Genomic DNA, 27,752 nt, shown 5'->3' with positions numbered 1-27,752 from the left:
CCAACAAAATACGGAACTCTGATTAAGAAAAAGAAAACACATGATAGAATAAACTCAGTTGTCATGTGGACAACCAGTCTGCTTCTCGAGTTCTCTCAAGGCTGGAAATACCCGGAGAGGTAGGCGCTCTCTCCCACACTCAGCCTTTGCCCCACTGAATGGAGGCAGAGCCCAGCCTCTCCTAAGATAAGCGATGCCTGACAGCAGCAAACTGTTGTGCAGAGGAGTGAGGTGTGGGCAGATAGTTGAGGCTGAAGTCATAACACAGGGTGTCCAGTGGGCAGACCCCAAAACTCCAGAGCCAAAAGAAGAGACTGATCTCCTGCCATGTACTTCCCTGTGTCTGAGAGTAGGGACAGTGTCTCTTTATTGACCTAATCCACGTATCTAACAAAGAGAGCCACAAAACAGCAGCCGATCAGCGCCAGCGCAGAGGCCGTGATGACCACGATGACGCTCCCGGCCTTGTTGACCAGAAAGCCCAGGCCACCTCCAACCAGGATCTGAGCCAGCTGCACCATGCAGGTGAGGACTGCGCAGTCCAGGCCCTGCCCTCTCTCGCCGCTGTCCAGGCTCCCTCCTCGGGCCTGCTGTCTCTGCAAGAGAAACACAGGAAGACATTTAATCTACATGAACAGTCCATTGGGGCAGAAGCTGGCACACTTTTTCTGTGAAGAACCAGGTAGGAAATCCTTTCATGGTCTTGGTTGCAACCACACAACGCTGCCATTGTGGTGTAAAAGCGGCGGCAGTGGATAAACGAGTCAGTGTTCCAATATGACCTAATGGACATTGGTATTTGGATTTCATATCATTTTCACTTGTCACAAATGTTACCCTTCTATTGATTTTCTTGTAACATAGCATTTAAAAATTTTAAGAGAATTCTTAGCTCACCAGCCGTACGAAAGCAGGCGGCGGGCCACATTTGGCCCATGAGATGTAGTTTGCCCAGTCCTTGCTTTACAGTCACCAAGAAACTGCATGAGGCTGCTTTTCCTACCTGCCACAAAGTCTCACACACCCCTGTGAATGCCTGGGAAGGTTAAATGATTAATATATGCAAAATACCTCTTCCTAAGAAGTCAGTAGGTATAATATAATAGAAACTCAATAAATATCCCGTTTCTTTCCTTCAGTAGAGTTAAAAGTTCAAATATGATTAAGAAGGGTGTTGAAGCACAGATCTACATAGGAGAAGCAATATAAAAAAAGTAATTCAGCCTTTCAGAATGTGCTTGGTATGGACTGGTTGATAATGTTGCCATTTATCTGGTGTCTTGTACGTGCTAGGCCTTAGCCTTATGCAAGATTCTCTGGTTGTGTCACTTCTCTTTGTCCTCCCCTCTTCCCTGGATGCACACACTACCATGCCCATAGGACAACAGCAATACTAATTACCATTTTTTGAGTCTCTGCCAGGTGCTAGGTGGGCAGCATGCTAGGCAGGCCACCTGTACTACCTTGTTTTATTCCATTTTCCAATCACCATAAGGTGGGCATATTATTCCCATTTGCTTGATTAGGAAGCTCAGGCTCTGACAGTTTGAATGATAATTCCTATACAATTAAAGCGTAAAAAAAAAAAGCATTGTGCAGAAAAATGCACATTATGCTTTGAACACAAGAAGGAAAATAAGAAAACAGATTCATACTTGATTTTCATTTTAAAATGCTGGAAAGATAAACAAAAACCTCTTAAGTGCTTACACATAGGCCCCGGAGGGACATAGAAAACGGGTAGGTGGAGCCACATGTATATATCGCTGTGGTTGTTGAACCATGTGAACATATAACCTTATCTAAAAATGAACTCATTTTAACTGATGTTTAATAAATAAATGAATAACGTCCCCAGTGTCACACAACTGCAAAGTAGGGGCAGCAGGATTTGAATCCACGTTTCTCTGAATCGAAAGCTTATGTGTTTTTGCCCTCATACCACCTAACCTTCTCCCAGAAGGGACAGTTCTTCACGGTAACTATCTCTAACAACAAAACCCTTGCACACATGGAAACATTAGTGACAGCGTTCGTCAGGGGCGAGAACAGCCACAGACTCTTGTTTGGAAGCTTTTAACTCCTCTGCAACTCCACCCTGTGGCACTGGCCAGGTCAAATGATAGAGAAGCGGGCCAGCACTGCAACCACAGAAATGTGTTCAGTGTCTTTCAGCTTCACACTGTGGCAGAGTGAGCTTGAAGTTATCTCTTTAGCATTTTTATCTCTACGCCAAGTAAGGAAATGTTATACCTATTTTCATAGAGAAAAAGTTACATCTTTTGAAAAGAAGAGCTGCTGATCTTGGAGCAGAAATACCCAACCTACCGTTCTTTGGGGGCAGTTTGGTGCCTTGCCCTCCAGCCTGATCTCCAAGACAGAGATGGGGGCAGGCCTCCCTGGAGGCAGCTGGTAGGGTGACCACCTGCAACCTCAGCTTTCCTCCCCCCACAGAGTCTGACTTGCTAAAGCCTGGCCTCCAAGGGAAATGTGGGTTAGGAATCTCCTACCCTTAACCAATAATTCCCAGAAATTCCACCTTTGCAGCCGCTGGGGGTGGGGGCCCCCAGGAAAGCTGCAGGTGAACTGGACATTGGGACAGTTGTCAGAATCCCCAGGCTCCCCTTTCTTTTCTTGCTGTGTGACTTGGGCTGCTTTCTCAGCATTCCTGAGCCCCCTTTTCCCCCCCAAAAAGATAACAGGGTAACAGTATCTCTCTACTGCCCTCCAGGTGCACAGAGCTGCAGAGGAAAGAGGACAGTGAAGCTGCTGCTTCAAGATCCTTATTTTCTAGCTCTGCCCTACACTTTCTTACCCTATCCCCCCCTCTGCCTTTGGGGTGAGGTTCAATGACACACCTTCTCCTGCTCCTCGCGGTGGTACTTGGCAATGAGGTTAAAGGGCACAGTGTACAGAGTGCTGGACATCACACCAAACATGGTACACAGAGCCAGGGTGGAGTAGACATTCGGGAAGAGCCCAATAAATCCTGTTCCCAGGCCAAAGAGCAAATACCCTGTGAAGTAAAGACCCTTTAATCCGATGTAGGATACCAAAGGTTTCTGAAAGTCTGTGGGGAGAAGAAAGAAAGAAATTACAGCTGGCGGTGCCTCACAACACTTGGTAATTTCAGACAATCTTTCTTTTTGAAGATTCACTTTTTTTTTTTAGGAGTCTTCCTTTGATGCTGAGTCAGGAACAAAAGAACCTCCTTATCTGTGCTTAAAAACAGCTGGCTTTTGGAATCCATCTTAAATCCTGTGCATACAGAGGGCTAGAAACTGCCTTGCGAGGTTGATTTTCTTTTTCCACAAGGAAGGACCAGGCACTGTTCAGCAGGCAGTTGAATAGCAACAGAATGCAAAGGTGGGAAAAGCCCACATTGGCTATGGGATTGTGGGGATGCAAGACGGGGAAGAAAAGTAGGTCCTTTTGATTCACAGAGTCTAGCCTAATAGGACACAACAATCCAGGCCTATCTTGGCCCCGTGGCCCAAAGTCAGGCTGGAGGAAACTGAAACAACCAGATTTTAAGAATAATCCAAGCCATTTGGTCCTTTCCCCTCCATCTGAACATCACCTGCACACCTGAGAAGGAAGTGAAGAATGTCCTTTATCTAAAGACAGGTTCCCTGACTGGCCAACACTTCCCAGGCTGGTGAGGGGCCCTCACTGTACCCAGAACCTCCCTACTGCTGACTCCCTCACCATCTGTCCATTCCCTTATCTTTTCAAAATCTCAGCTTCCTCAACTAAAAAAAAATCTTAAAAAAAAAAAAAAGAAGAGACATTAATAAAACCCTTCTTTGTAATTGTCTCCAGGATCAAATGAGATCCCTAAAAAACTTTGCTCTTTCTTTTTAAATAGCTGTTTCTAATCTATACGCTCCCTATCTTTCCCCTGACCATTCTACTGGAACACATGAACCCAGGGGATGAATGCTAAGACCTGAAATGTGTCTATTCAAGAATGAAATTTCCCCTATCTATACAAAGAACTGTTGGACTCACATGACATAGACAAGAAACCTAACCTGGATTACAACTGAATATATTATGAAACTAAACACTGTCTCATCCTATGGAAATCAGAGCTCTGAAAATGACAAGTGGGCAACATTGCTTTCTCTATTAAATCCATACCATCCCCCAGGGAGCTGTTGTCAAGGTTAAGAGTGAGAGCAGTATATAGTTAGTTCAGTTTCTGTTTGCTTAATGATTATACGAAAAATGTAATCTAGGTATCTCAGTATTTTTTTTTTTTTTTGGTATCTCAGTATTTAAAAGACACCATCAGTAGTCACTGGGGAAATGCTCTCATCCAATTATATAGGCCAGACAAGAAGAAGGTAAAAAAGCATAAAGCGCTATTTGGAAACAGAAGTAACTTCGGAACAAAGCCAAGCAAAGAATCCCTTATCCATGAAGAGAAATCAATGTGTAAAGGCCAAGCTGACTTGCCCTCTACTGGGTCTGATACCCAGTTGTGGTTATGTCCTCACACTGTGCCTCCCATTGGGATCGGAGGGAAATGCTGGATTTAAGCACCAGCTATGAATAGTACTGTAGGATATGAAAAATTGGCTACTTTCCAGTATTAAATATTGCCATTTTCATGGATCTGAGTATGCTTGCTATGCAAAAGGAACTTGAAAATACCATACCTCACCCTTCACCCTAGCAGCCAGATTGCCCTGCCAAACTGCATCTGGATAGAAATTCTGGATTCTCATCTGATGTTATGTGATGAGTCCAAAATAGAGGGTGCACTCTGGAATTGAAGGAAATGATTGATTTTGCTCAGGGTGGGTTGGAATGCAGGGGGAAAGAACTTGGAAGACTTAACAGACAAAGTTACTTTGGAGCTGAGTCTAAAAGCATGATTAGCAGTTGTCCAGATGTGGAATTAGAAAGAGCATCTGGAGAAGGAGAAACCAAAAGCAGTAGAAAATCCACAGAGCTGAAGAAGTCTGTGTAGTGAGTCATGAGGTGTAGTGAATCTGAACTGGAGTGAGAGGGGTCAAAGTGCGAATCGGACCAAACTGAAAATCATGGAATGCCAGGCTGAGGACTTTGACTTTATCTTATGGTCATGGAGAGCCCCTGAAGATCCTTAAGGGCTGGATGGTATTTTATAAATAAAATTTTAGTTCTAATTCAAGTGAAAGGGATCCCACTGGTTTATACATTAAAATAACTTTGGAAAACGATTCAAATAATAGCTTATTGTACACAGAGCTTTTAACTCAACGGGGCCTAAAAATAACATGCATTTTAATTTTCAAGTGCCATGAAATGGAACTAAGACTAGACTAATGGAATGGTCCCTGGTAGGGATTCTTTGAAAAAAATTATTTTTTAATTGACACAAAACTAAAATACTTATTACTTGTGGAAAAAAATGGGCTCCTCTTACAAGAATGAAGGTGGTAGTAAATATTCCCCCATCTCTAGAAAACATAAAGGGATTGAGATGAATAATTAGACCTTAATCTACAACTCTCAGATTCTATTTTAAGTACTTGACATCTTCCTCTAAGAATGTTCTTAGTTCATGCACTCTAAGGGGGGAAAAGGAGAAATATAAGGTTTAAGCCGCTATTATTTGCTTATCCTAAATTTTTAAAAAATAAATTATATGGCTTCATGATTACTAGGCCATGAATTACTTACATGTTTGTATTAGGTTCCCTTTCCCCAGTTGTGCTATATTTTGAAGAGATTTTTTTTTTTTTTATCTTGCAGCAGGTTTCCTGCTGTGCTATGGCTAGTTGGAGGTCAGACAAGGGGTTAATATATACATTCACTCTCTTCCCCCTAAAAAGCACACTTCAATGACAGAATGAGTGCCCCTGAGAATGCTAACAGGGATTGTCCTCCATCACTTCCCCCTTTACCACCTGGGTCACAATCTTGCTGTCCCCTGGGCCTGCCCAAATCTTAGAGCTCTGAGTTGGGGTCCAGCTATCTCCCCACAATCCAGGAGAGCTCCCTTTATTATTAGAAGCCCAATTTCCATTCCAATTCCATTCCAATGGGAGGCCTGCATACATTTTATTGGCTAGATTATTTCACTTAATTCAATGTATACAGAGCTTGGAGATTTCCGTATACATTGCTGGGCACCAAATGATACTAGTGTTATAGTACATTAGTTTGGGATGTTTGAAACTAGTCACAGGGGTGCCTGGGTGGCTCAGTCTCTTGAGAGGCCAACTCTTGATTTCAGCTCAAGTCATGATCTTGGATCCCTGGGATTGAGCCCTGCATCAGGCTCTGCACTCAGCGCAAAATATGCTTATCCCTCTCCCTCTGCTCCTCCCCCCACATGTGCACTCTCTCTCCTAAATAAATAAAATAAATAAAATCTTTTTTAGAAAAACACAATAAATAAAACCAATCACAGAAATCTCTTTGTTTGCAGTGTCTTTAGAACTGAAACTTAGCTAAGCAGGGGTTAATGGACTCCAGTCCCCATGGAAAGCTGGTACCTGAGAAAGAAAGTTGTCATCCTTAATCCTGGAACAGTGCTCCTATGACATGCCTTCCTCCCTCACTTGAGCTAAGGTCATTTTGCACATTAATTCTGTCACCTAGCATATTAACCATCCCTCCTATGGTCTGTCATCTACAGATCTAATAAACATATCTGTGAAACTCCACCAGTGATCTTTCTCCAGTAGAACATAGACCTGATAGTCAGTGCTGGGACTGTAGCCCTTGTGCATCCAATACTTCACTAACTTGTTTACAAGGTTTCCCTTTATTTTCTAGATAACTTTGATCAAGAACCCATGGATTCCAAGGAAAGTTTAATCAATGAGGAAAATAACATAGAATTCAGTATGGAAAAGGATACTTCCTGTGGTCCTTTCTAAGGGAATAGTTTTTCCTGATTTCCATAATTTATCAAGAATATGATGTTTTACTTATTTAATTTATTTATTTGAAAGAAAGAAAAAGAGAGAAAGAGAGCATGAGTGGGAGGGTCAGAGAAAGAGGGAGAGAAAATCCCAAGCAAATTCCATGCTGAGGGAGGAACCCAGTACGGGACTTCATCTCTTAACCCTGAGATCAGGACATGAGCTGAAACCAAGAGTTGGATGCTTAACCAACTGTGACACCTAGGCACCTCAAGAATCTGGTATTTTAAAGAGCAAAAGAATACATATAAATACATAAAATCCAATATTCTGCTATACCAGAGCCTTCTAGAAGACACCTTGAGGAGGAAGAGACTTACAAGAATAAAGTGAGGAAAACACGGAATTGATGCACAAGCCCCAACATCCAACCTCGACCCCTCTTTCGTAGATGAGAAACTCTGTGGAGTTGTGTGCACTGTAGGGATCCCCGTGGTATACAATCTGAAAGAGATTTGGGGCTGTTGAGATACAAATGCAGTGTGGTAGGGACCCCCTTTCATGTACTCTGCTTCTCCATCCTGAGGAGCGACATGTCCCTGCCCAGGGGGCCCTTCCCAGGACACAGAGTTCATTCTCCCATGACCACATCACCCCTTTCATCCTTTTACACTTCTACTCAAGGACCTTCAAGAAGTCCTAATGCCATCAAGTCTAAACAGTATCTCTCTGGATCATTAATACCCTTCCTTCCACCTAATATCTGGCCCCCACCTGACTAAGCAACCCTGGTACCCTTCCTCTGGTATAACCAACAGGCTTCTTCTGACTCATTTCCACAATGCCATTCCTATTTCTGCTTGGAATGTTTTCTCCCTCTTCTCTCTCTGTCCAACTCCTATTCACCTTTCAATGCCAGGACTATACTATACCTCCTTTATTTAGCCTGCCATGACTACTGCAGCTCACATTGATTCTTTCCTGTTTGTTGTATTTGATAAGTCCTGGTCCCATAGAGATTTCTAGGGTATAGTAACTTGTTCTCCAGTTCCTGTCTGTAAGACAGCTCCTTAAAGGTACTCTTCCTTACATTCTTACTGTGCCCATCCTTGGGGTGAGCCCAGAAGAAACTCAACAGGTGCTGAGTGAAGGACTGATATGCAAGTCAATGAGTTTGTGCACAGACATGTTTATTACCTGGCCCATGAAATCTGTGAAGAAGAGCATGTTAGACAGGAAAGCAGTCCATCCAATGAAGTGGCTGATGCAAAGGCAGAGGTAATGGGAAGGCATATTCATCAGCACCCTCAGCAGTGAGGTCATGGTCATTGTCTTACTAATCTGGAATAAAACAGGAAACAGGTGTGACCTTCAGTGCAGACATACAGCTAGCTGTGTGAGCCAGAGCACACAGCCATGTCACATACGTGTCAGTCAATTACCCCCCAGCATCACACTTTCTGGGCATGGCACCAAGGTTTCCACGGAGGGGTCTTATAGGAAGTGCCCTGTCAAGTATGAGGGCCCTGAATAAGGTTTTGGAGACCTAAGGGTAAAAGGTCTGGAAATGGGGTTTGCTTTGGGCCAAGATGTAAGAGATATCTAGCATCCTGTCTTTGGATGGCAGAACCACTACATGAGGACAAGGCTCACAGATCTAAGCTAGCCCTTAGATGATTATAATTCTTAGATTTCTTGAATCTGAAAGCATGGTAGGCTAAATTCTAAGATGGCCCCATGATCCCTGTCCTCTGATATTACCCTATAATTATTCTATGCTACATGGCAGAGGGATTTTGCAGATTTAATTATGGTTACTAATTTCTTGACTTTGAGTTAATCAAAAGGGAGATTATCTGGGTGACCTTAACCAAATCACATGAGCAATTTAAAAAGCAAAGAATTTTCTCCAGGTGGGAGCAGAAGAGGAAATCAGAGTTTCAAAGCACAAGGGTTGCTGGCTTTGAAGGTGGAAGGGATCACATGAAAGGGATCTTAGAGTAGACTCTAGGAGATGAGAGTGACTTCTTGCCATCAGTCAGTAAGAAAATAAGCAGTTTAGTCCTACAAACACAAGGAACTAGATTCTACTTGAATGAGCCCTAAAGCTGATTCTTCCCCAGTTGAGCCTCCAGATGAGAATGCTCCTCCATCAACATATTGATTTCAGCCTTGTGAAACCCTAAGCAGAGAGCCCAGTTGAGCCCACCCAGAACTCTGATCTACAGGACTGTGAGATAATAAATATGGTTTTAAGATGCGCAAACTGTGGTAATTTGCTAGGTAGCAATAGAAAACTAATACAAAGAGCAAATCAGCTCCCTGGTTTTGGTCAAGTACCTTTTCCTAGTTTATTTCTCTGGATCCTGCCATGAGCCAGCACATGTAAATGAGCCCTCTGTGGGCAGTCCGGGTGGCTCAACAAGGTGGATTAGCCCAGGGCCTGATCCTGGACACCCGGGATCAAGTCCCACATAGGGGTCCCTGCATGGAGCCTGCTTCTCCCTCTGCCTGTGTCTCTGCTTCTCTCTGTGTGTGTGTCTCTCATAAATAAATAAAATCTTTTTAAAAAATGAGCCCTTTGTGGAGTCTAAAGTGAAGACAATATAGAATACACACACATACACACACACGCATAATCAATACACATACCCATATTCTTTAATTTAGACTTAAATTATGTTAAAACCAGCAGCTATACTTTTTTTGTATCAGAAGCTTTGAGAAAATCAGAAATTTTGAACTACTGACACAACTGTTTTGAAATACAAAGAATAAAACAGCTTTCAGCATCTTGTTATATAAGAGGAGAAAGAAACCTTGGGAATATTAAGACACTCACTGAGACTATAAACATCAATCATTGTGGGATGATAGGTTTTGTCAAATCTTTATCTGTTCTTAATCTTGACACAATGAAATTGAGTTTTGACTACTTTATTTACAAGGTATTCTCATGGAAGTTTCTATTTTAACTATAACGGCTATTTTACAATTCTTAATTTTATATAATAATGCTTTTTAGAAAGGGAGACAGAACGTAAAGACTGCTAACTCTGGGAAACGAACTAGGGGTGTTGGAAGGGGAGGAGGGCGGGGGGTGGGAGTGAATGGGTGACGGGCACTGGGGGTTATTCTGTATGTTAGTAAATTGAACACCAATAAAAAAAAATAATGCTTTTTAATTCTTCATTGTGGAAAATATATTTACTTTTTGTACATTTATTAGATAAATTGAGTTTTTTAATTTTTCAATTTTGTAGTATTTAGCCTACTGGCCATGACTGAACTGATCTTCTCATGCAGTCATTCCCACCCTTATCCATGGCACATACGTTCCAAGGCCCCCAGTGGATGCCAGAAACTGCACATGGTACTGAACTGTATATAGACTATGTTTTTTCTTGCATACCAATGATAAGGTTTAATTTATAAATCAGACACAGTAGGAAATTAACAATAACATAATAAAATAGAACAATTATAACAATATACTGTAATAAAAGTTGTGTGAATGTAGTCTCTCTCTCCCAAAATACATGATTATGTTATACTCACTCTTCTTATTCTCGTGATGCCATGAGATGATAAAATGCCTATGTGATGAAATGAAGTGAGGTGGATGACATAGCATTAAGCTACTATTGACCTTTTGACAGTAAATCATCTGCTTCTAGACAGTGGTTGACCATAGGTAACAGAAAGATAGAAAGTGAAACTTCAGATAAATGAGGACGACTGTACTTAGTATTTAAAAAGTATAGACATTGGGATCCCTGGGTGGCGCAGCAGTTTGGCGCCTGCCTTTGGCCCAGGGTGTGATCCTGGAGACCCGGGATCGAATCCCACGTCGGGCTCCCGGTGCATGGAGCCTGCTTCTCCCTCTGCCTGTGTCTCTGGCTCTCTCTCTTTCTCTCTGTATGACTATCATAAATAAATAAAAAATTAAAAAAAAATAAAATAAAAGTATAGACATTCCTCTGGAATTAGGAAAAATAACTTTCTTGCCCATAGAATATGGTAACTGTCAAAATAAATGTTAACTGAAAAATAAATTCAATGCACGATTGTTACTTTTTACTCAACCATAGGAAGAAGCTAAGGGCATAGAACAAAAATCAACAGGAGCCCGCAGCTGGCGCAGTTGGTAAAGCATGCAGCACTTGATCTCAGGATTGTAGGTTTGAGCCCCTGTTGGGTTTAGAGATTACTTTAAAAAATAAAAATGAAATCTTTAAACAACAACAGCCTGAATTTCATGCCTCAGACTCAGTGATTTATTCTTCTTTTCCTTCTTTTCTTTCCAAAAATGCAAAGTTTTTAAAAGTGAATGTGGCCAGAAGTATTCATTCTCATTCCAAATATTAATTTATGCTTCTGCCTTATACATAATTTTCATCCTACTTTCATTGTTAATCTAATTTTCCCTGTCATCCAAAAATAAATATGAGCTTTCAAATTGTGCCTAGTATTTCTGTAAAAGCTGGGAATGTAAATATTCAAAGCCCTTTGGGTATTTTAACTCAGAATGAAAATTCAGCTGGCATCTTATTATGTGACTCATCTGTTCCCTTGGTGAAGCCCTTTCAATGTTTCTGAGCCCTTGGGAGTTGCTCTACTGAACGTAATGTACACTTTTGTCAACTGGAGATTGGGTGGTGGTGCTTTTATACATGAAAAAGGCCCAGAGCCGAGAGTGGGGAAGAGAACTTCCTAAGAGTACACTCAAAAGGAGACCATTGAAATGATAAAGTAAGCAATGATGGCATGAAGGAATTGAGGATGAATTTTATGGGATCCAGTTTGAATCCTGAAATAATTCAGGCCTCCTCTTGCCATTAAAAAAAAATTTCCAATTTCCAAACTGTACTGCCACCTCTCTCGTTTTGGAAAATAAGTATATTTGACCTTGGAATATGTATTCGTATAAACTGGTATTATTATGCCCCCTGTTACAGCTGTAAATTCTTGAGCACAGGGAGCAGAGATTAATAATCTGTTTTATGATCCCTCAATACCTAGTAGTGCTTTTCATGTACTTGGTACCCAAAGTAGTTTGTTGAATAAATGACTATAATATGCTCATTTACTTATATAAAGCTTAAAAAGCACTTTTGCATGCCTTATCTTAGTTAAATATCCCAATAGTCCTAGAAAATAGATAGGCTAACCCAACAAGAGAAGTCGGACTCATAGAGATTGACTGAGCTTGTATGAAAGTTGTTAGAGCAAAAAAAATAAATAAAAAAAAATAAAAAAATAAAAAAATAAAAAAAAGAGAATAATAAAAAAAAAATAAGAAGGGTAAGAACAAGGATATTTTTCCTGAGTAAAGAAAAAAGAATTTGCATCTTACCTGTTTAGAAGGATTTGGGGTTTTTTCTCCCTGCAATGCCAGCTCTGGGTTTACATAACCGTTCTTAGCTTTCTCAATAGACCCATACTGGTACATTTTGTCTGATGACAATAGAAAATCCTGGGGTGCTTGCTGTGGGGGAATGTCCTTTGTAACATCTCTAAGTGGGGCTTCAGGGATACTGCAGAGATGAATAATAAAACACAAAGTAAGCACCAAGGCGGAGAAGAAGAACATGACCTGGAATTCTGAACCCAATACTCTTCCTATCTCCAGATGGGCCCAGTCGATGGCACCCAAAAGGTAACCCAGGGCACCTCCAAAACCTGGAAAACAAGAAAGAACTGTATTAGCATATTTAGCAAACCATCTTCTTTCTCATGGAGTCCGGACCCTCCCCTTCAGTGGGAAAACTCCCTGAGGTGAGCAGAGGCACCTGCTTTTGATGGAGTTAACACAGCAGGAGGCCAAGACATTCACAATCACAAAACAGGGGCTCAAGCTTGGCTCTGGCATGTGCTTGCTGTGCCCTTGGACTTCACTCATCATACGGGGGTAATAACAGAAGAGTAACCTACAAGTAGGGTCATGATTAGAAAATGGACTAGTGCCAGACACAAATATTGCCACCATCAGAAGTCCTGTGGCCTTTCTAAATTGCACTCTCTAAACTGCTGCAGAACTATAATTCCTGCCCTTACAAAGCCCCAGAAAAAAACTGGGGCTGGACTGCAGTAAAATTATTTGTATTGGCATTTATCTGTTAATAGGCTTCCTTTGCAAAGATCAAACAGCTTTGGACTCTGTCTTCTTTCCTCTGTTAGAAGCTAAAGGAACTTGTTCCAATTGATAGTCACAGAACAAATAATAAGTTGGATATGTTGAAATATGGAAGTCTCTCTGATGTTTGCTTCACCTGCTTTTGCCAAAGACGGTGTGATTTGGGGGACATTGAGGAAGGACTTCCCCAAATCAATCCTGCTCTAATGGTCTAATATTTGAAATCCTATTAGTAGTGATTCATCCGTTTTGGATTTTAAAATACAAGTGCCCCTGACCTGGGCAAGACACATACTACTCAGCACCAAAGTAGTAAGTGCTCCTCAGATGTTTCTCCTGGTGGCAGGTATCAGTGATTCTGGAAATGCAGGGCACGGGGACACCCAGGGGTGGGAGGGTACCCAGGGAAGTAAGGAGATGGATGCCAAACACACCTCCTACCTACATCACAAACTTAAATAGGGCTGATCACTCTGTCAGATACCTTTAAATGTCAACTTCCCATCATGCCTTACCAAACACATGTATCTGCCTGGCCAGAAATACTTTGTTATTGTTTTTCTTGTGTGAATGAAGACTCTATTTTATTTCCCAAATAAAGACAATATTCTCACAAACCAGGGAATCAAGGAAGAAAATGAAACTTAAGGAATTTTCTAACTGTAACTCTAAACACCCAGAATAAACCCTGACCCCAGGAACACAAATCTGAATGTCAAATACCATGACTCTTAATTTATCCCGAATGGTGGGAGAATGGGTGATTCTAGTCACTCTTCATTCTCATTAGTTACAATGTACTATAGAGGATATTTACAGATGACAAACTCCTTAACCAATGGATTTCAAAAATAAAGCATCATTGATATGCCCTGAGTGCCAAAGCATTATAAGACAGACTTATGGGAGACTGTGGCAAATGAGTGCAATGAGGTGAAACATACGTCTTGTGCCAACAGGAGTATATGGTCTAGTTACGGGTAATGGGCATGTACATAAACAGATAAATGACACATATGGGACCTGTCCTGGATGGTGGGTCCCAGGCTTTGAGAGGAAGGGAGGCCCCTGAGCCAGCCACACTCTGTTATGACACAGAGGGCAGTTCTGGGACTAATGGTGCCTCTGGATCACTATTAGACAATGACTCTCTTTATCTAATCATGGAGATACCAAGGGTGTCAGAGGTCATGTGCTGAACCAAGCAATCAACCAATAAAGATGTACTAAATTTCAAACACTATTTGGGGTTGTATTATAAATCAAGATTTCCCAATTTCAGCACTACTGACATTTTGGGCTGAAGAATTCTTTGTTGTGAAGGGCTATTCTGTACATTAGGATGTTTAGCAGCATTTCTGGTCTCTCCGCACTAGATGCCAGTAACAACTTCACCAGCCTGACAAACAAAAATGTCTCTAGACGTTGCCTAATGTCCCATAGGAGGCAAAATGGCCCCCAGTTGAGAATCCCCGACCTTAATTAATCCTATGAAAAGCTTACACATTCCTTTTTTGAAACTATTTATCTTTTGTTACCAGGTCAATGGTTGTTATATTGTCATTTAATTCTGTCATTTATGCCTCTTTCCTTCACACTTACCACGCCACTGAGCAAAGGAAATGTAGAGCAAAAGACTCCTGCCTATTTAAAAGAATTTATATGTGAAATAAATCCTCTGCTGTGCAACAGAATGGTGGTTTTATTTCATGCATATAAATATGTGGGTATAAATCTAATGACAGACTTATATTCAATATCGACTAGACTGATCGAGTCCTACAATTGGAGGGTTTCCAAGTCTATTTTTATGTCTGCTGGCTTAGTGTACATCAATAAAAATTGTTGAGCACTGAACATATGTAAAGGACTCTCCTAGCTTCAGCACCCCATCCCTTCCTCCCCAGAAGGCAGTTCTAAGTGAGAGAAGCAGGTAAGTAAACAATTACTAAAAAAAACAAGACAAACAAACAAACAAAAAACTAATAAATGATGCTAGAACTGTGAGCTGGGTACTCAAAGAGTATAGAAGATTTCTGAAGAGTTTATTTGTTATTGGTGCCTAGTTAATGGTACCGAGAGGATGTTGATTATTAATAATTATTATAGGATCCCTCTTGATTAGCAATGAAGTTCCATAAGCTTTCAATATATCAGTGGATGCAAAGATTTTAGAGATAGAAAGATATTTAAACTCTTCCAGTTGAATTAGATCTGAAAGCCAAGGGCTTACATGGTTAAGTGACAGGGGACAGCATGGAAATTAGGGGTTTGGAATTTACCCTGCTTTCAATCCCCACCTGGGTGTTTTCTAGTCATGTGATCTTGGGCATTTCTCTGAGAAATGGGGATGATGATACCTCCTCCTATGAGTTTTGTGAGGGTTAACATGACAATACATGTAAAGCGTCAGTCCATATAGTGATAGAAGCAGGGCCCAAACCGAGTCCCTATAGACTTGCTACAGAAACCCTAATTCAGAAGTGGGAGAAGAGGGACGCCTGGGCGGTTCAGTGGTTGAGTGTCTGCCTTTGGCTCAGGTTGTGATGATCCCAGGGTCCTGGGATCGAGTCCTGTATCAGGCTCCCCTCAGGGAGCCTCTGCCTCTGCCTGTGGCTTCTCCCTCTGCCTCTGGCTCTGGCTCTCTCTGTGTCTCTCATGAATAAATTAATAAAATCTTAAAAAGAAGAAGAAATGGGAGAAGACAACTACTGCCGGTTGTCACTCAGGGTGACAATCTGCCTAGAGCTGGCTGAAAGGACTTGGACATTGAGTCCAGTGACTAGAATCCAAGGATAATTCTGGAGGCTGACCTAGGCCTACCACAGACCAAGCAGGGCAAGTGGGAAGTACTGTGGAAGCACCACGTATCCCAGACCTGGAAAGAGTAGCAACTGTAAGTGCCTGATTTAAAAAATACCAGTCTAAAGCAGTGCTTCTTAAATGTTCATGTGTGCATGAACATATGGACATCTTATTAAAATGCAGATTGCCCTGGTCTGTTTGGGTTTATATAACAAAAATGCCCTAAACTGGGCGGTTTACAAACCACAAAGATTTACTTCTCACAGTTGTGTTAGCTGGGAAGTTTAATATTGTGGCATCAGCAGATTGTGTGTCTGGTGAGGCATGCTAATTCCACTCATGAGGCCTCATGACCTAATCACCTTCTAAAGGCTCCACCTCTTCATACCATCACATGGGGTATTAGGTTTTTAACGTGTACATTTTAGTGGACAAACATTGAATCTATACCACAGGTTCTGACTTTAAAGATTCAGGGTATGGCCTGAGAGTCTACATTCTTTTCAAGCTCCCCAGTGACACCAGTGCTGCCAATCCAAACATCATTCTGCATAGCCAGGTAAGACAGCAGTTTGCAATCAAACGTGCTCCACCCTTATCTAAAACTCTAACCTAGGGAATGGGACTTTGTAGTCATAGGATATTTGACCAACAATGCAAAACTGATAAAGCACAATGATGTGCAGTTGTGAAAAAATGAGGTTAAATTGCAGACATTATTAGGGTTCTATGATTTGTATTGTTTTTGTAGCCTAATAGAGAAATTACCCCAAAAATATTACAGAGAAGTTATAGTTTTACTGCCCTGTAGAAAGTTAGTCAAATTTATATCCAACCTTTTACTTTTGCTGATCACATACACACACCCTGTAAGAACTTAGAGAAACGGTTCTTTATGCCTTCCCTGTCAGTTCCCTCATTAATTAGTTGAACAAAATTTTGACATCTGCTTCAAGTAATTTAGGGAATTTCCAATCCTCTCTTCTCTTTGGGAGGGGGGTAAAAACAAACAAACAAACAAACAAACAGACAAAACTGTTTCATTTGTCCAAAAGCTACTATAGGATGTAGCTAAATGTTACAACAGAACATGGCCTGAGGGAATAGTGGGCCATTAGGGTAATTATTCCATAGGCACCTATTACAACTCTGGATAGAAACATTTAAACTGAATCTATTCACACCCTCAGATATGATAAAGGCCAGCAGAGGGCTCTAGGGATTCACTGAACGCATTCCTGTCTGCTGCTGCTGCTTAAGCTAAGGATTTTATCCTCAAAGATAGTCCTCAAGACAAAGCCAAGTCATCTTAGCTGCAAGAAAGGCCAATACCAACCCCCACATCTAAATCCAAACTGCATTTATCTCTCTGCCAACATCAGCCTCGTTGGGGCCTCTGGAATTAATCACCAGGTTATTGGCCAAACCAGAAGATGGAACATCTACAGGACATCTGCTAATGTCAGATAACTAGGCTTTACAAAAACTTGACAAAGAAGAGCCCACAAATGATCCAGCTGGCTCCTTCACGGAGCCAGGCCACGTTGTCACACTCAGACCACAGCCAATCTCAGAACAATGAGTGTCTTGACAGACAGATGTTATGTTTCATAAAACTTATGATACAACTTGAACAATGGCTCATCGTGGAAGAAATCCAAGCATATAGAAATAGGGTTGTTTTTCTTTAGTTCACAGCTACAACAGGTAAAATGGGTAGCTTGGGGAGTTTCAGGACCAAGGAATCTAAAGGGTCTGTGTGTCTACTAGGTGCCTATAATTGCCTCTCTGCTTCAGGTGTGTGGCTTAACAATCTGCATTCTGATGGCAAAATAGCTCAAGTCCAGAGAGCTAAAAGTGTGGTGCCAGCTACTTCACCTCAACAAGAGATCAGACTAAAAAATCCCCCAAATTCCTATGGAGTTCATGAGAGAGTGATTCTAACTCCATTCTATATGCTAAGAAAATAGCAACAAAAGTGTTCAATTAAGTATATGGTCCCTATCTTCCCCCAACATATACACACTAACAAAGTAAGTACTAGCTACCATGTGTGGGTGTGTGTCCTTGAACCCATTTGTCATTAAAGATTGATGGAGCACCCACTCTCCAAGAATTGTGCTAGGCACTGTGGACACAGGAATGAATAAGACAGGCATGACCTGTCTTCTCAGAGGCCGAGAGTACAAGGAAAATCAATCAAGAAGATATATATACTCTGGTCAAAGACAGAAGACACAAGTAGCTTGACATTCTTCAGGTTTACAAGGCAATTGTTCTCCTAAAAGATGGTTAGATAATATATTTAAAGTGTTCACCACTGTTTTCATCCACCCACCACTATCTGAGGTCCTGTGGTATTTCCATATGTTCTTGTCCCTTTGGGCCCTCCCTTCACATTCAAGCTGAACCAGGATAACTTACGGCTTTGGAGAAAGGACATGAAAGTAGAAAGCAGTGAGACAAGAATTTGTCTTCTTGCTTCTGAGTTTCAAAAGCCCTTAGGCTTCAGAGGCACAGAAGGAAGATTCAGTAAAAAAAAAAAAAAAAAAAAAAAATGTGATTTAAGAGCAAGGCATTCATAATGGGTGCACATGTGCTGGTGAATCCTAGGGCAGTGGTGGTTCTGCTCCCTGCTCTTAGGGCCTATCTGGTACTGAGGGAGTGGGAGTTGGAGAGCAGAACCACCCCCAAATGGCTTGAGGGGGATCCCAGAACAGAAGGGACCAATGCTTCATTCTTCTAGGCAGACCCCAGGGAGGCAATAAGACCTCAGGGAAGAAATGGTTTGCAGTGGGTCTAGATAGACGAGCTTGTTATGTGTCAGGCTGTGTTCTAAGTGCTTGACATATATTGACTCATCCAATCCTCACAAAAACACTTTGAGGAGGGTATATTAAAGATATTTAATATATATTATTGCTTCATTAGCATTGAGCCCATGGGCAACAGCACTGAAACTCATGCCTGAACAACACTTCACACATGAATTTTCTCCACAAGGCACATCACAATGTTCTTGCCCTTTTGAATTCTAGACAGCACTTTAGCAGTACATTTGGGACCATTTTAAACAGTGAAGTCAGATACACACAAAAAAGAATAAAAATGCAAATAATTTGGCACTAAATACCTCATGAAGAGGACACTTGTTTACAACATGAGAACCCAATGAGAAGTAGGAGGTCACCTTGATCTATCTCACACAGGGAATGAGGCCTTGGGCAGACTCAAATTGCCCCCAATACAGTCTGCACTTGTTTGTAAATGACTGAAAATGAGCTACCTGTATTGCTTTTGATGTTACACATAAGATTTACTGAGCGAATTTGCAAATACGAGTCCATGAATAATTGAGCAACTGTATTTTATCTCTATGTTAGAGAAGAAGAAAGGAAAGCACGCAGAATCACAGAGTTCATTCACCTCACCCTGGCATGGTGTGGGAAGTGCAGAATGGCAGGTAGGGAGCCAAGAAGCCCACGGTTCTGCAGGGCCCTCACAGATGAGAATAAGGGTTACTCAATTGTGACTTCAGCTTGAGCATTGAGAAGCAGTAGGACAGTGGACATCTCAGTAAATACCATCTCAAACAGGTGACACTAAAACCCAGGAACCCTCTGCCCCAAACCCTTGCATTCTAAGTACCCAGAACTTAGAGGTAACCTTGGGGAAAGGGATGGGATAACATTCCAAACTGAGGCTAAATTTTCACCATCCCGTGGCAATGAGGCTCAACACTGGAGTGATGAAATTTGTGGCTTGGGATCCACGCCCATTTCAGACATAAAGATTTATTCAATACTTTGCATTGTTGAGCATTATTGACGCTGTAGGCAAAAAGTTTGTAGTAAAGCAATGTTGAAATCATATTCTTCTCCATCATTAAACAAATAAATGCAGAGAACTGGCGTAGGGTGTTTGCCAGAGGTCAATGCACTGAATTTGCAATTTGTGTTCCTGCCGAAAGTTACTAATATGTGCTAGTACATCTAACGCAATAATGGTTCACATGAAAGTATTCACCTTTATTATCCCATAACTTTTCCAAAAGTCAGTTTCTTTATTTGAGCATATGCATTACTATTGCTCCCCTAGTTCAGATAAGATACCTGAAATTTCTCATTTCCTGACCCAGCACATGAAACCTAACTTTTGTTTCTCTGAGATTCTTGGAGAGGTGTGTTGCTCATGCTTGAACAGAAAAGAAATGGCAGTTTGGAGACAATAATCGTTTTGCTCTAAGTCATCCGTGTTGCCCACAAAGCTGGCATGCCTATGTCCTTGGCTTATACTCCAGCCACATCCTTTCCAAGCTAAGTCACTGATGAAATATGAAAGTTCACCAGGGACGGAAACTTCAAAGGGAACCCAGCTGACACAAGAAACCCACTCATGCAGCAATTGCTCATGAAGGAGAAAGCATTTCAATAATCTCTAACACAAAACATGGCATCTTTTCCACTTGTTCAAAGGGCTTGCTCATAGGAGCCCATGTCTATCTAAATTTCATTTTTAAGATTCTTTTCTTAGTCCTTAAATTATTTCTAATCAGTGTTTGTAGCCTGAGCATTTTTATGTTACTTTGAGATATTAAAAAAGAAGAATAGTTAAAAGAGGTCGTGCCCCAACAAGCTACCCATCCTTCTTCCAAAGATGTACGTGGGACAAGTTCCTCTGAGTTACCACAAATAAAACTTTGATGGGTTTTATAAGCCCAGTGGGAATAGAGGAAATGAACTAAATATATATATTTGGTGTTTGATCCTTTGAAACAAACGATTCCTGGCTCTGGGCATTTGGCAGGATATTAATAACTAACATTGTGTAAAGATTCACAATCCTGTGAGGAAATAAGAGTTCAGAAATACTAAAACCACTCAGCAGTGGGCCAGGATTTGAACCAGGGCAACTTTTCCCATCATACCTCATCCTGGCTGCCCGCTGCAAGATAGAGCCAACTGCTAAGGACAACAAAGTGGTGGGTTCAACTTAGCAGATATATGCTCAGTTAGAAGCATTCTGACACAGGGAAGGAATTTCCTACTAGTGAATGTGGTTTCCACAGGCCTTCACCCAGAGGTGAAGGCATAGGGTAGCACGACAAGGGTGGATCCACTAAATCTACCACATGTGTCAGGGATAGAGAAAGGATAGTTAGTTACCTTTAAATGTAAGAGACAGAAGCAGCCAGGGAACAAAAAGGTCCCTTAAGAACCAGAAGAGTCTTTTCTTAAAAAAAAAAAAAAAAAAAGTCAGAAATATGCTGGGAAATATTTTGGCAACAAACCCTTTGACACTTATTTGCAAAGCATTTGGAATTGTTGGGCTTGGACTAAAATGAAATAAATTGCTCTGAAATAAATAAGAAAAGAAGAATTTCAATTTACTCAGATGACTGGATTCCTTGGGTAAACAATTTCTTGCTGTTGCTGAAAATCAAAATGGGCCCTGACACTGAACATTCCTTTATCATAAAATGCTTGATTCAAGCAGAATGCTATAGACATCTCTTTGCCAAGTTCATGGAAATTCGGAAGGTCTAGCCTGTATGCAAAGACAGAGCAGTATGGTAATGCATTGCTTATTATTTTTCACTCCGTTTTCCAATGTGGGCTTCCATTCAGAACAAGGACAGTACGGTGGGGTCACACATCTATGTTTAACTGGAAAGAATTCAACTATTCACACTTTGAAAAGAAGGGGAGAGAGAGATTAACATTTTATAAATGTTACTAATAAATGTTAATAAATGTCTTCTATCCCATTCATTGAGCCCATGTCCAGCAGTAAACGTTAAGGAGGATATGTTGCTGCAGATATAGGATCCGTCGCTATGCAGGTCCGTGCACACAAATCAAGGCATACTATATTTTATCTGTGATCTGAGAGATATTTATGAATAATGTAGACTCTCCATGATCATCACTTGGGCAGGGGCTTTAGAATCTAAGCTTTAAACAAGGTGAGACTTCACTGTACTATTTTAGAAGAGGATGACGTTTTCTTTTTTTACTAATTGGAAAAAGATTTTGCTTTGAGCCATCCACACACACTCAGGGGTCCTCCTATAACCAGAGACAGTCGGTGGGATTGAGAGCTCAGTGCTGATCGTGAGACAAAACAAGGTAACTAAATGAACGTATTCATCTGATGGATGCAATTTGCCAACTTGGTATAAAGCTGCATGAAATATAGGCAGGGTTATGAAACCAAGAGTCTCCTTTTACGCAACTAACATTTCTACATACCTGCTACCAAGAAGGCAATAGGTTAGAAGCCATGGGGAAGTAAACCCTCATATTTTTACAAATTGTGTAGTTTATAAAATCTTGTAAAAAGAAGATAAATACATACTGAATTAGAATACAGGGGAGCCTATGAATAGTATTATAATAAATGTGATCAGATAACATTGTGAACTGGAGTATAATTTTAAAATACAATTACCTCTTGATTATTCATCAATAGATTGGGCTTTGTAAGTTCTTTCTTGTCTTGGCCTTTAATTGTTCTCATTAGGCTAGTACTCGATTGTGTTTGCATTCTATGTGATAGCTACCAACTTTGGCCTATTCCATAATAATTACCCCTTCCTCCTAGCTAACAGAATTAAAATTCGATTTAAGGATTTACCTCTCTCACCCTCCTCTAAACCCTCACTTTTCCAACCCCCTGGGCCTCTGGGTGTTCATGCCGCCTAATTCTGCCCAATGAGACACAAGCAGAAGTCTTGTGGGAGTTTTGCTTTCTCCTTTAAAAGAGACAAATGAAAAAAATGAAAAAAAAAAATAAAAATAAAAAAAAAATAAAAGAGACAAATGTTGAAGCCCCCGTGTGAGGACACATTTGGAGAAAAGGTCTTTAGGAGGTAATTAAGGTTAAATGAGGTCATGAGGGTGGGGCCCTAAACCACAGCACTGGTGTCTTTCTTTCTTTCTTTCTTTCTTTCTTTCTTTCTTTCTTTCTTTCTTTCTTTCTTTCTTTCTTTCTTTTTCTTTCTTCTTTCTTCTTTCTTTCTAGATTTTGTTTATTTATTTATTTATTTATTTATTTATTTATTTATTTATTTATTTATTTGAGAGAGAGAAAGAGCACACAAGCAAGGGTGGATGGGTAGGGGCAGAGGAAGATGGAGAGGCAGACTCCCTGTGGAGCACGGCTCCTGATGCGGGGCTCAATCCCAGGACCTCAGGATCATGACCTGAGCCAAAGGCAGACACTTAACCGACTGAGCCACCCAGGCACCCCAGGACTGGTCTTTGAAATTGGATAAGACTCACCAGAAACATGTGCACAAAGGAAAGGCCCTGTGAGGTCAGAGTGAGGAGATGGCCAGGTAAAGACCAAGAAGTAAGGTCTCACCAACCAACCCTGTAGTCACCGTGATCTTGGACTTCCAGCCTTCAAAAGTGTGAGAACTTAATTTCTGTCGTTTCAGCACCCAGTCTGTGGTATTGTGCTATGGTAGCCCAAGCAGATGACACCAGCCCCAGGGCAATGAAGTTCAGGATATGGATGAGATGAACTGTAGCCTCCACCATCTCTTCCTGCTGGAGTTACACAACTTGTCTATACCTCTATCTTCATCCACTTGATAAACTTTTCTTTTGATTACTTTATGGGTAGGTAGAGTCCCTGACCAAGTTAGAAGTTGTTTGCCTGCAATTTAGGGGAGGGGTGAGGTCTTCTCTTCAGGAAATGGGTGGAAAGTTTCCAAGCAGCTTTGATTTCCAAAGGGAGAAAGGGGGAAGGCAATTTGGAAGTTGGAACAGAAAAGGGCAGCCTCCTTTGTTGGAACAGAAAAGGGCAGCCTCCTTTGTTTTTTCCATTAATATTTATTCTGAGCACTTGTGTATGATGTGCCAGGCTGTGCAAAAGGTGAAAAGGGATGCAATGAGTAAAACAGACCTGGCCTCTGTCCCTGGGAACACGATATTTTCTCAGACTCATAGAAATATTACCTTATGTGCTAGCCTTTGAAAAGTTCCCCAAATACCAAATTCAGCCTTCTAATAACAGGGCAGCACGGGAGAGACTGGTTGGCCAGGACAAACATGACGTGAGCTGGGAAAGGGTGGCCACACTGCCCAAAGTACATTAGAGCAATAAAATTCTCAATGTGTTAGGTTGGATGGGCTTGAGTCCTGCTCCTCCATTTTCCCTGAAGCAGGGAAGAACTACTCTCTTGCCTGGGCAGCTTCTGCTTCCAGAGGCTACCATTCAAATGTTTGTTCAAACAACGAATATTGACCCAAAGGCTTCCTTCCATGAGCAGGCACTGGAAACATAAACTTAAGATCTTGCTTCTCATGGGACCTACCTGGCTATGAACGGAGACAATATATCACGACAAAATAAATATTTTGGTTGGGCCTTAAAGATATCAAATAAGGTGGACTGATAGATCCTCCCCACCCCCAACTATATATAAAACCCCTCCCAGGCCAGGATGGTGCTATAATCTTCTGTATAACCCCTTTCCCCAGGGGGTTCCTGACTGGTGCTCTATAAATACATATTGAATATTGCTAGCATCGCTTTAAATGAGTGACCCAACAGCAACCAAAGGAAGCGGCAACAGCCCCAAGAATCAAAGAGAGCCCTCATTGTCCTGGCATGGCCTTTTTCAAACCAGGAGGTTGAGGAAATGCCAACTTTTGATATAACTAAGGACTAATGGGTTTTGTTTAAGTTTGTTTGAATTTGCTTGGTTTGTTTCTATTTTTGCGTTTAAATGCGGTTCTTAGGAAACTTGCCACAGAATCATCCAGGATCCTTTTAAAAATGCAGACTTCTGGGTCCCATCTCAAACCCACTGAACCAAAATAACTGGAGGTGAGAGGCCCAGGAAGCTGCATTTTTAACAAGTTCCTAAGTAATGCTGATGCTACATTACTGATTTTAAAAAAGAAAAAAAAGTGAAGTGCACAAGGGCCTCTTTTCATTGCAGTTGTAAATGTCTCCACAAATGATTCCTCAGAAAGCTCTTAAGTAAACTTCCTTTGCAAAACCTCCAGAGCCCAGTCACAAGCTGATTTGTTTAGAGAAATGCACTGAAAGACAGAGCCGCGTGATGGGAGCATTCCATCAACAGACCCTTTCATTCAAAAACTCTGACGCGTATAGACACTGGCTGGCTTTAGTGGAAGTGCCTCCCTGTCTGGGAGCTTAAGGAAAGATTTTCTGGAATATTCCCTACCTGTGAAGAAGGCATGGTAGTGGAGGCCCCTCTCCTTATCCTCATAAGAGCAGACATCAAATAAGTAGGCTTTAATGGGCCCATCAATGAAGTCAGCAGCAAAATCAAAGAAAACTACACCTATCATCGTGATGGTTATGGCCCAAATCCGCTTCCTTCTTGGATCAGCAATCAAGGCTAAAAAGGAAATAAATATACATCACCTAATCCTGCATTAGAAGGATTTGCATTTTTATTTTCACCAAAAGGTCTTGTCATCAACTTACCTCCCTTTGCTTTTCCAAATAAAAATGGCTTCATTGTTTTTTCAGGTTTTAAAAATTGCACAATGTGAATGCCAGAAAAGGTAGATCTGCAGAGATGGGAAGTAGATTGAGGGGTTGCTTAGTCCCGATGGGGAGGAGGGAATGGGAGGTGACTGCTAATGGTTACTGGGTTTCTTTTCGGGGTGATAAAATGTGGTAGCCTTAGATAGTGGTTGGTGATGGTTGTACTACCTTGGGATATACTGATACATCACTGAGTTGTATGAATTTTAAATCATATCTCATTTTAAAAAGTTGTTTCAAAAATTCTTGTAAACGGCTTATTGTAAACCATTCCAATAATCTAGAAAAGTCGAGGGAAATGCTTCATCCCAGCCCCACTGATGGCCATCCTTCAGATATCTCTTTACATACTTAAACACGTACAGAAAAAAATGTACACCAGTGCCCTAATACAGTGCTCTCAAACTGCAGCATCCTTAATCATTCCTTGGACAACTTGTTGAAACAGATTTATTGGACTCTGTCTCCCACGATTCTCCATGATTCTCCCATGACTCATGACTCTCCAATAGGTCTGAGGTGCGGTTGGGCATTTGCATCTCTAAACACCCTCTGCCCAAGGATGCTGATGCCCTGGCTCTGAGACCCATACTTTGAGCACTGACTAATGGGATCAATCGGACACATTTATCTATAACCAACTCTCCTCAGATCTTTGCATTTCACTTAATGGAGAGCAGCTGCACAATTTTTAACAGCTGAATAATATTCACTCTGGGTGTGCTGGAATTCATTCATCCCGTCTCCTATTAGAGAAAAAAAGAATGTTTTCCCTTGTTTTCAGTTTCGCTTAAGAATAAAACAATATATGCACATATTTTTAAAAATTATTATTTAATTTATTTTTAATTATTATTTAACTTATTTTAACTTATTAAAATAAGCTAAAAATAAGCCTACACTCCACTTTTTACATCCAAAGTCTTTCAGTACCTCTGCCCAAAGGCAACTATTCTTATCAGGGGTTTTTGTGAATATTTTGCAGATATAACCAACATTTATGGGTTTATGACCTCTTTTTTTTTTTTTTTTTTTTTTTTTTATGACCTCTTTTAAATATATACAAATGAGGGATGCCTGGCTGGCTCAGGGGTTGAGCGTCTGCCTTTGGCTTAGGGTGTGATCCTGGAGTCCTGGGATCGAAGTCCCACATCAGGCTCCCTGCCTGGAGCCTGCTTCTCCCTCTGCCTGTGTCTGCCTCTCTCTCTCTCTCTCTCTCTCTGTGTCTCTCATGAATAAATAAATTTTAAAAATAAAAATAAATAAATATATACAAATAATAGCTGACTATCCTGCCTCATTATCATCCATTCTGCTAGTCTGAGAGTTAATGATCCAGAAATGTGTGCTATTTTTAAGTTTAACAATTCTTCTTTCAATGAACCTTTTTATGTACTACCACTAGTTACTGATGAATTGGTGGCTGGTTAATGGCAAGAAAATGTCCTCACCATCAGGTTTGTTTTTGCCCAGAATTTACAGTGCAAAAATGTCCTCTTGAGCTGACAGGCTGATGCCCTACACCCATTAAAAGACTCTACATAAAGCTATGAATAAAATTAGCTCTTATTTAGACATGTAGGTAATTTATTATAAGTATTCATGGAGTCATTTGGCAAATGGTTAATTTGACAAAAGTACCAAATAAAGCATAAGCTCAAAACATGTAAAAATATTGCAGTTGACAAAACAGATTTAAAAAATATTTCTATTTTTAAATCCTCACAACAATAAAACAACAGCAGCAATGCATCCTAGATGTTTCTAAAAGTAAAGGTTCCCCAGCCACAGAACTTGGAATTGGGTCATTCCAAAGTGGAAATTTATTGTAATCTAGGAGAGACAATCCGTTCTAATCAATTTCCAATTGTATGTCACATAAAGAAATCTGCATTCTACTCCTATTGAGTCATACAATGGGCCCTTTCCACTGCCTGCCCACCTGTACAGACCACTGACCTGATACAACAGCATCCCCGTTGAGGTACAGAGCCATGCCCAGGAGCATCATGATGCCCAGGGTGAGGATGTAGGGTCTCCGCCGGCCCCACCTGGCCTGGCAGTTGTCGCTGGCTGATCCCCCCACGGGTTGCAGCAGGAATCCCAGGATGGGGCTGAGGAGCCACACAGTGCTGTACAGGCTCTTGGGCAGCCCCACGCTGAGCAGGACTGGGGTCACGTAGGCTGCCTCCACCGCATAGCAGAACTCCCGGCCAAGCATGGCCATGCTGTGCATGATGAGATTGCTTGTGGGTCTTTTGGGAGGCTCCACAGGATCAAAGTGGTCATCCTCAGCTAGGGACTTACAGGTATGAATGCCAAGCTGCCCAGTGTTGCCGCCCATGGCCACAGGGTGAGGAACCTTGCCTGCAAGCCCACCGCCTTCTGAGTGGACCTCGGGTTTCTGCTCCAAGCTG

The 27,752-nt window shown here is 41.3% G+C and overlaps 1 protein-coding gene across 1 annotated transcript; it reads right to left on the bottom strand.

Moving 5' to 3' along the window:
• Positions 1-360: 360 nt before the first annotated feature.
• On the bottom strand, positions 361-27,752 carry SLC45A2 (solute carrier family 45 member 2). Its single transcript, NM_001037947.1, has 7 exons — positions 27,295-27,752; positions 25,007-25,183; positions 12,220-12,545; positions 8,061-8,204; positions 7,244-7,367; positions 2,859-3,070; positions 361-596 (listed from the first exon to the last, which is right to left on the bottom strand). Exons 1-7 carry the CDS (start codon positions 27,677-27,679, stop codon positions 375-377), a joined length of 1,590 nt encoding a protein of 529 aa, NP_001033036.1. The 5' UTR covers positions 27,680-27,752; the 3' UTR covers positions 361-374.

Source organism: Canis lupus, chromosome 4 (genome assembly GCF_011100685.1).
Source record: "Canis lupus familiaris isolate Mischka breed German Shepherd chromosome 4, alternate assembly UU_Cfam_GSD_1.0, whole genome shotgun sequence".
Lineage (NCBI taxonomy): Eukaryota > Metazoa > Chordata > Mammalia > Carnivora > Canidae > Canis > Canis lupus.
Note: the sequence above shows the minus strand (reverse complement) of the source record. Positions and strands in the feature narration are given on the sequence as shown.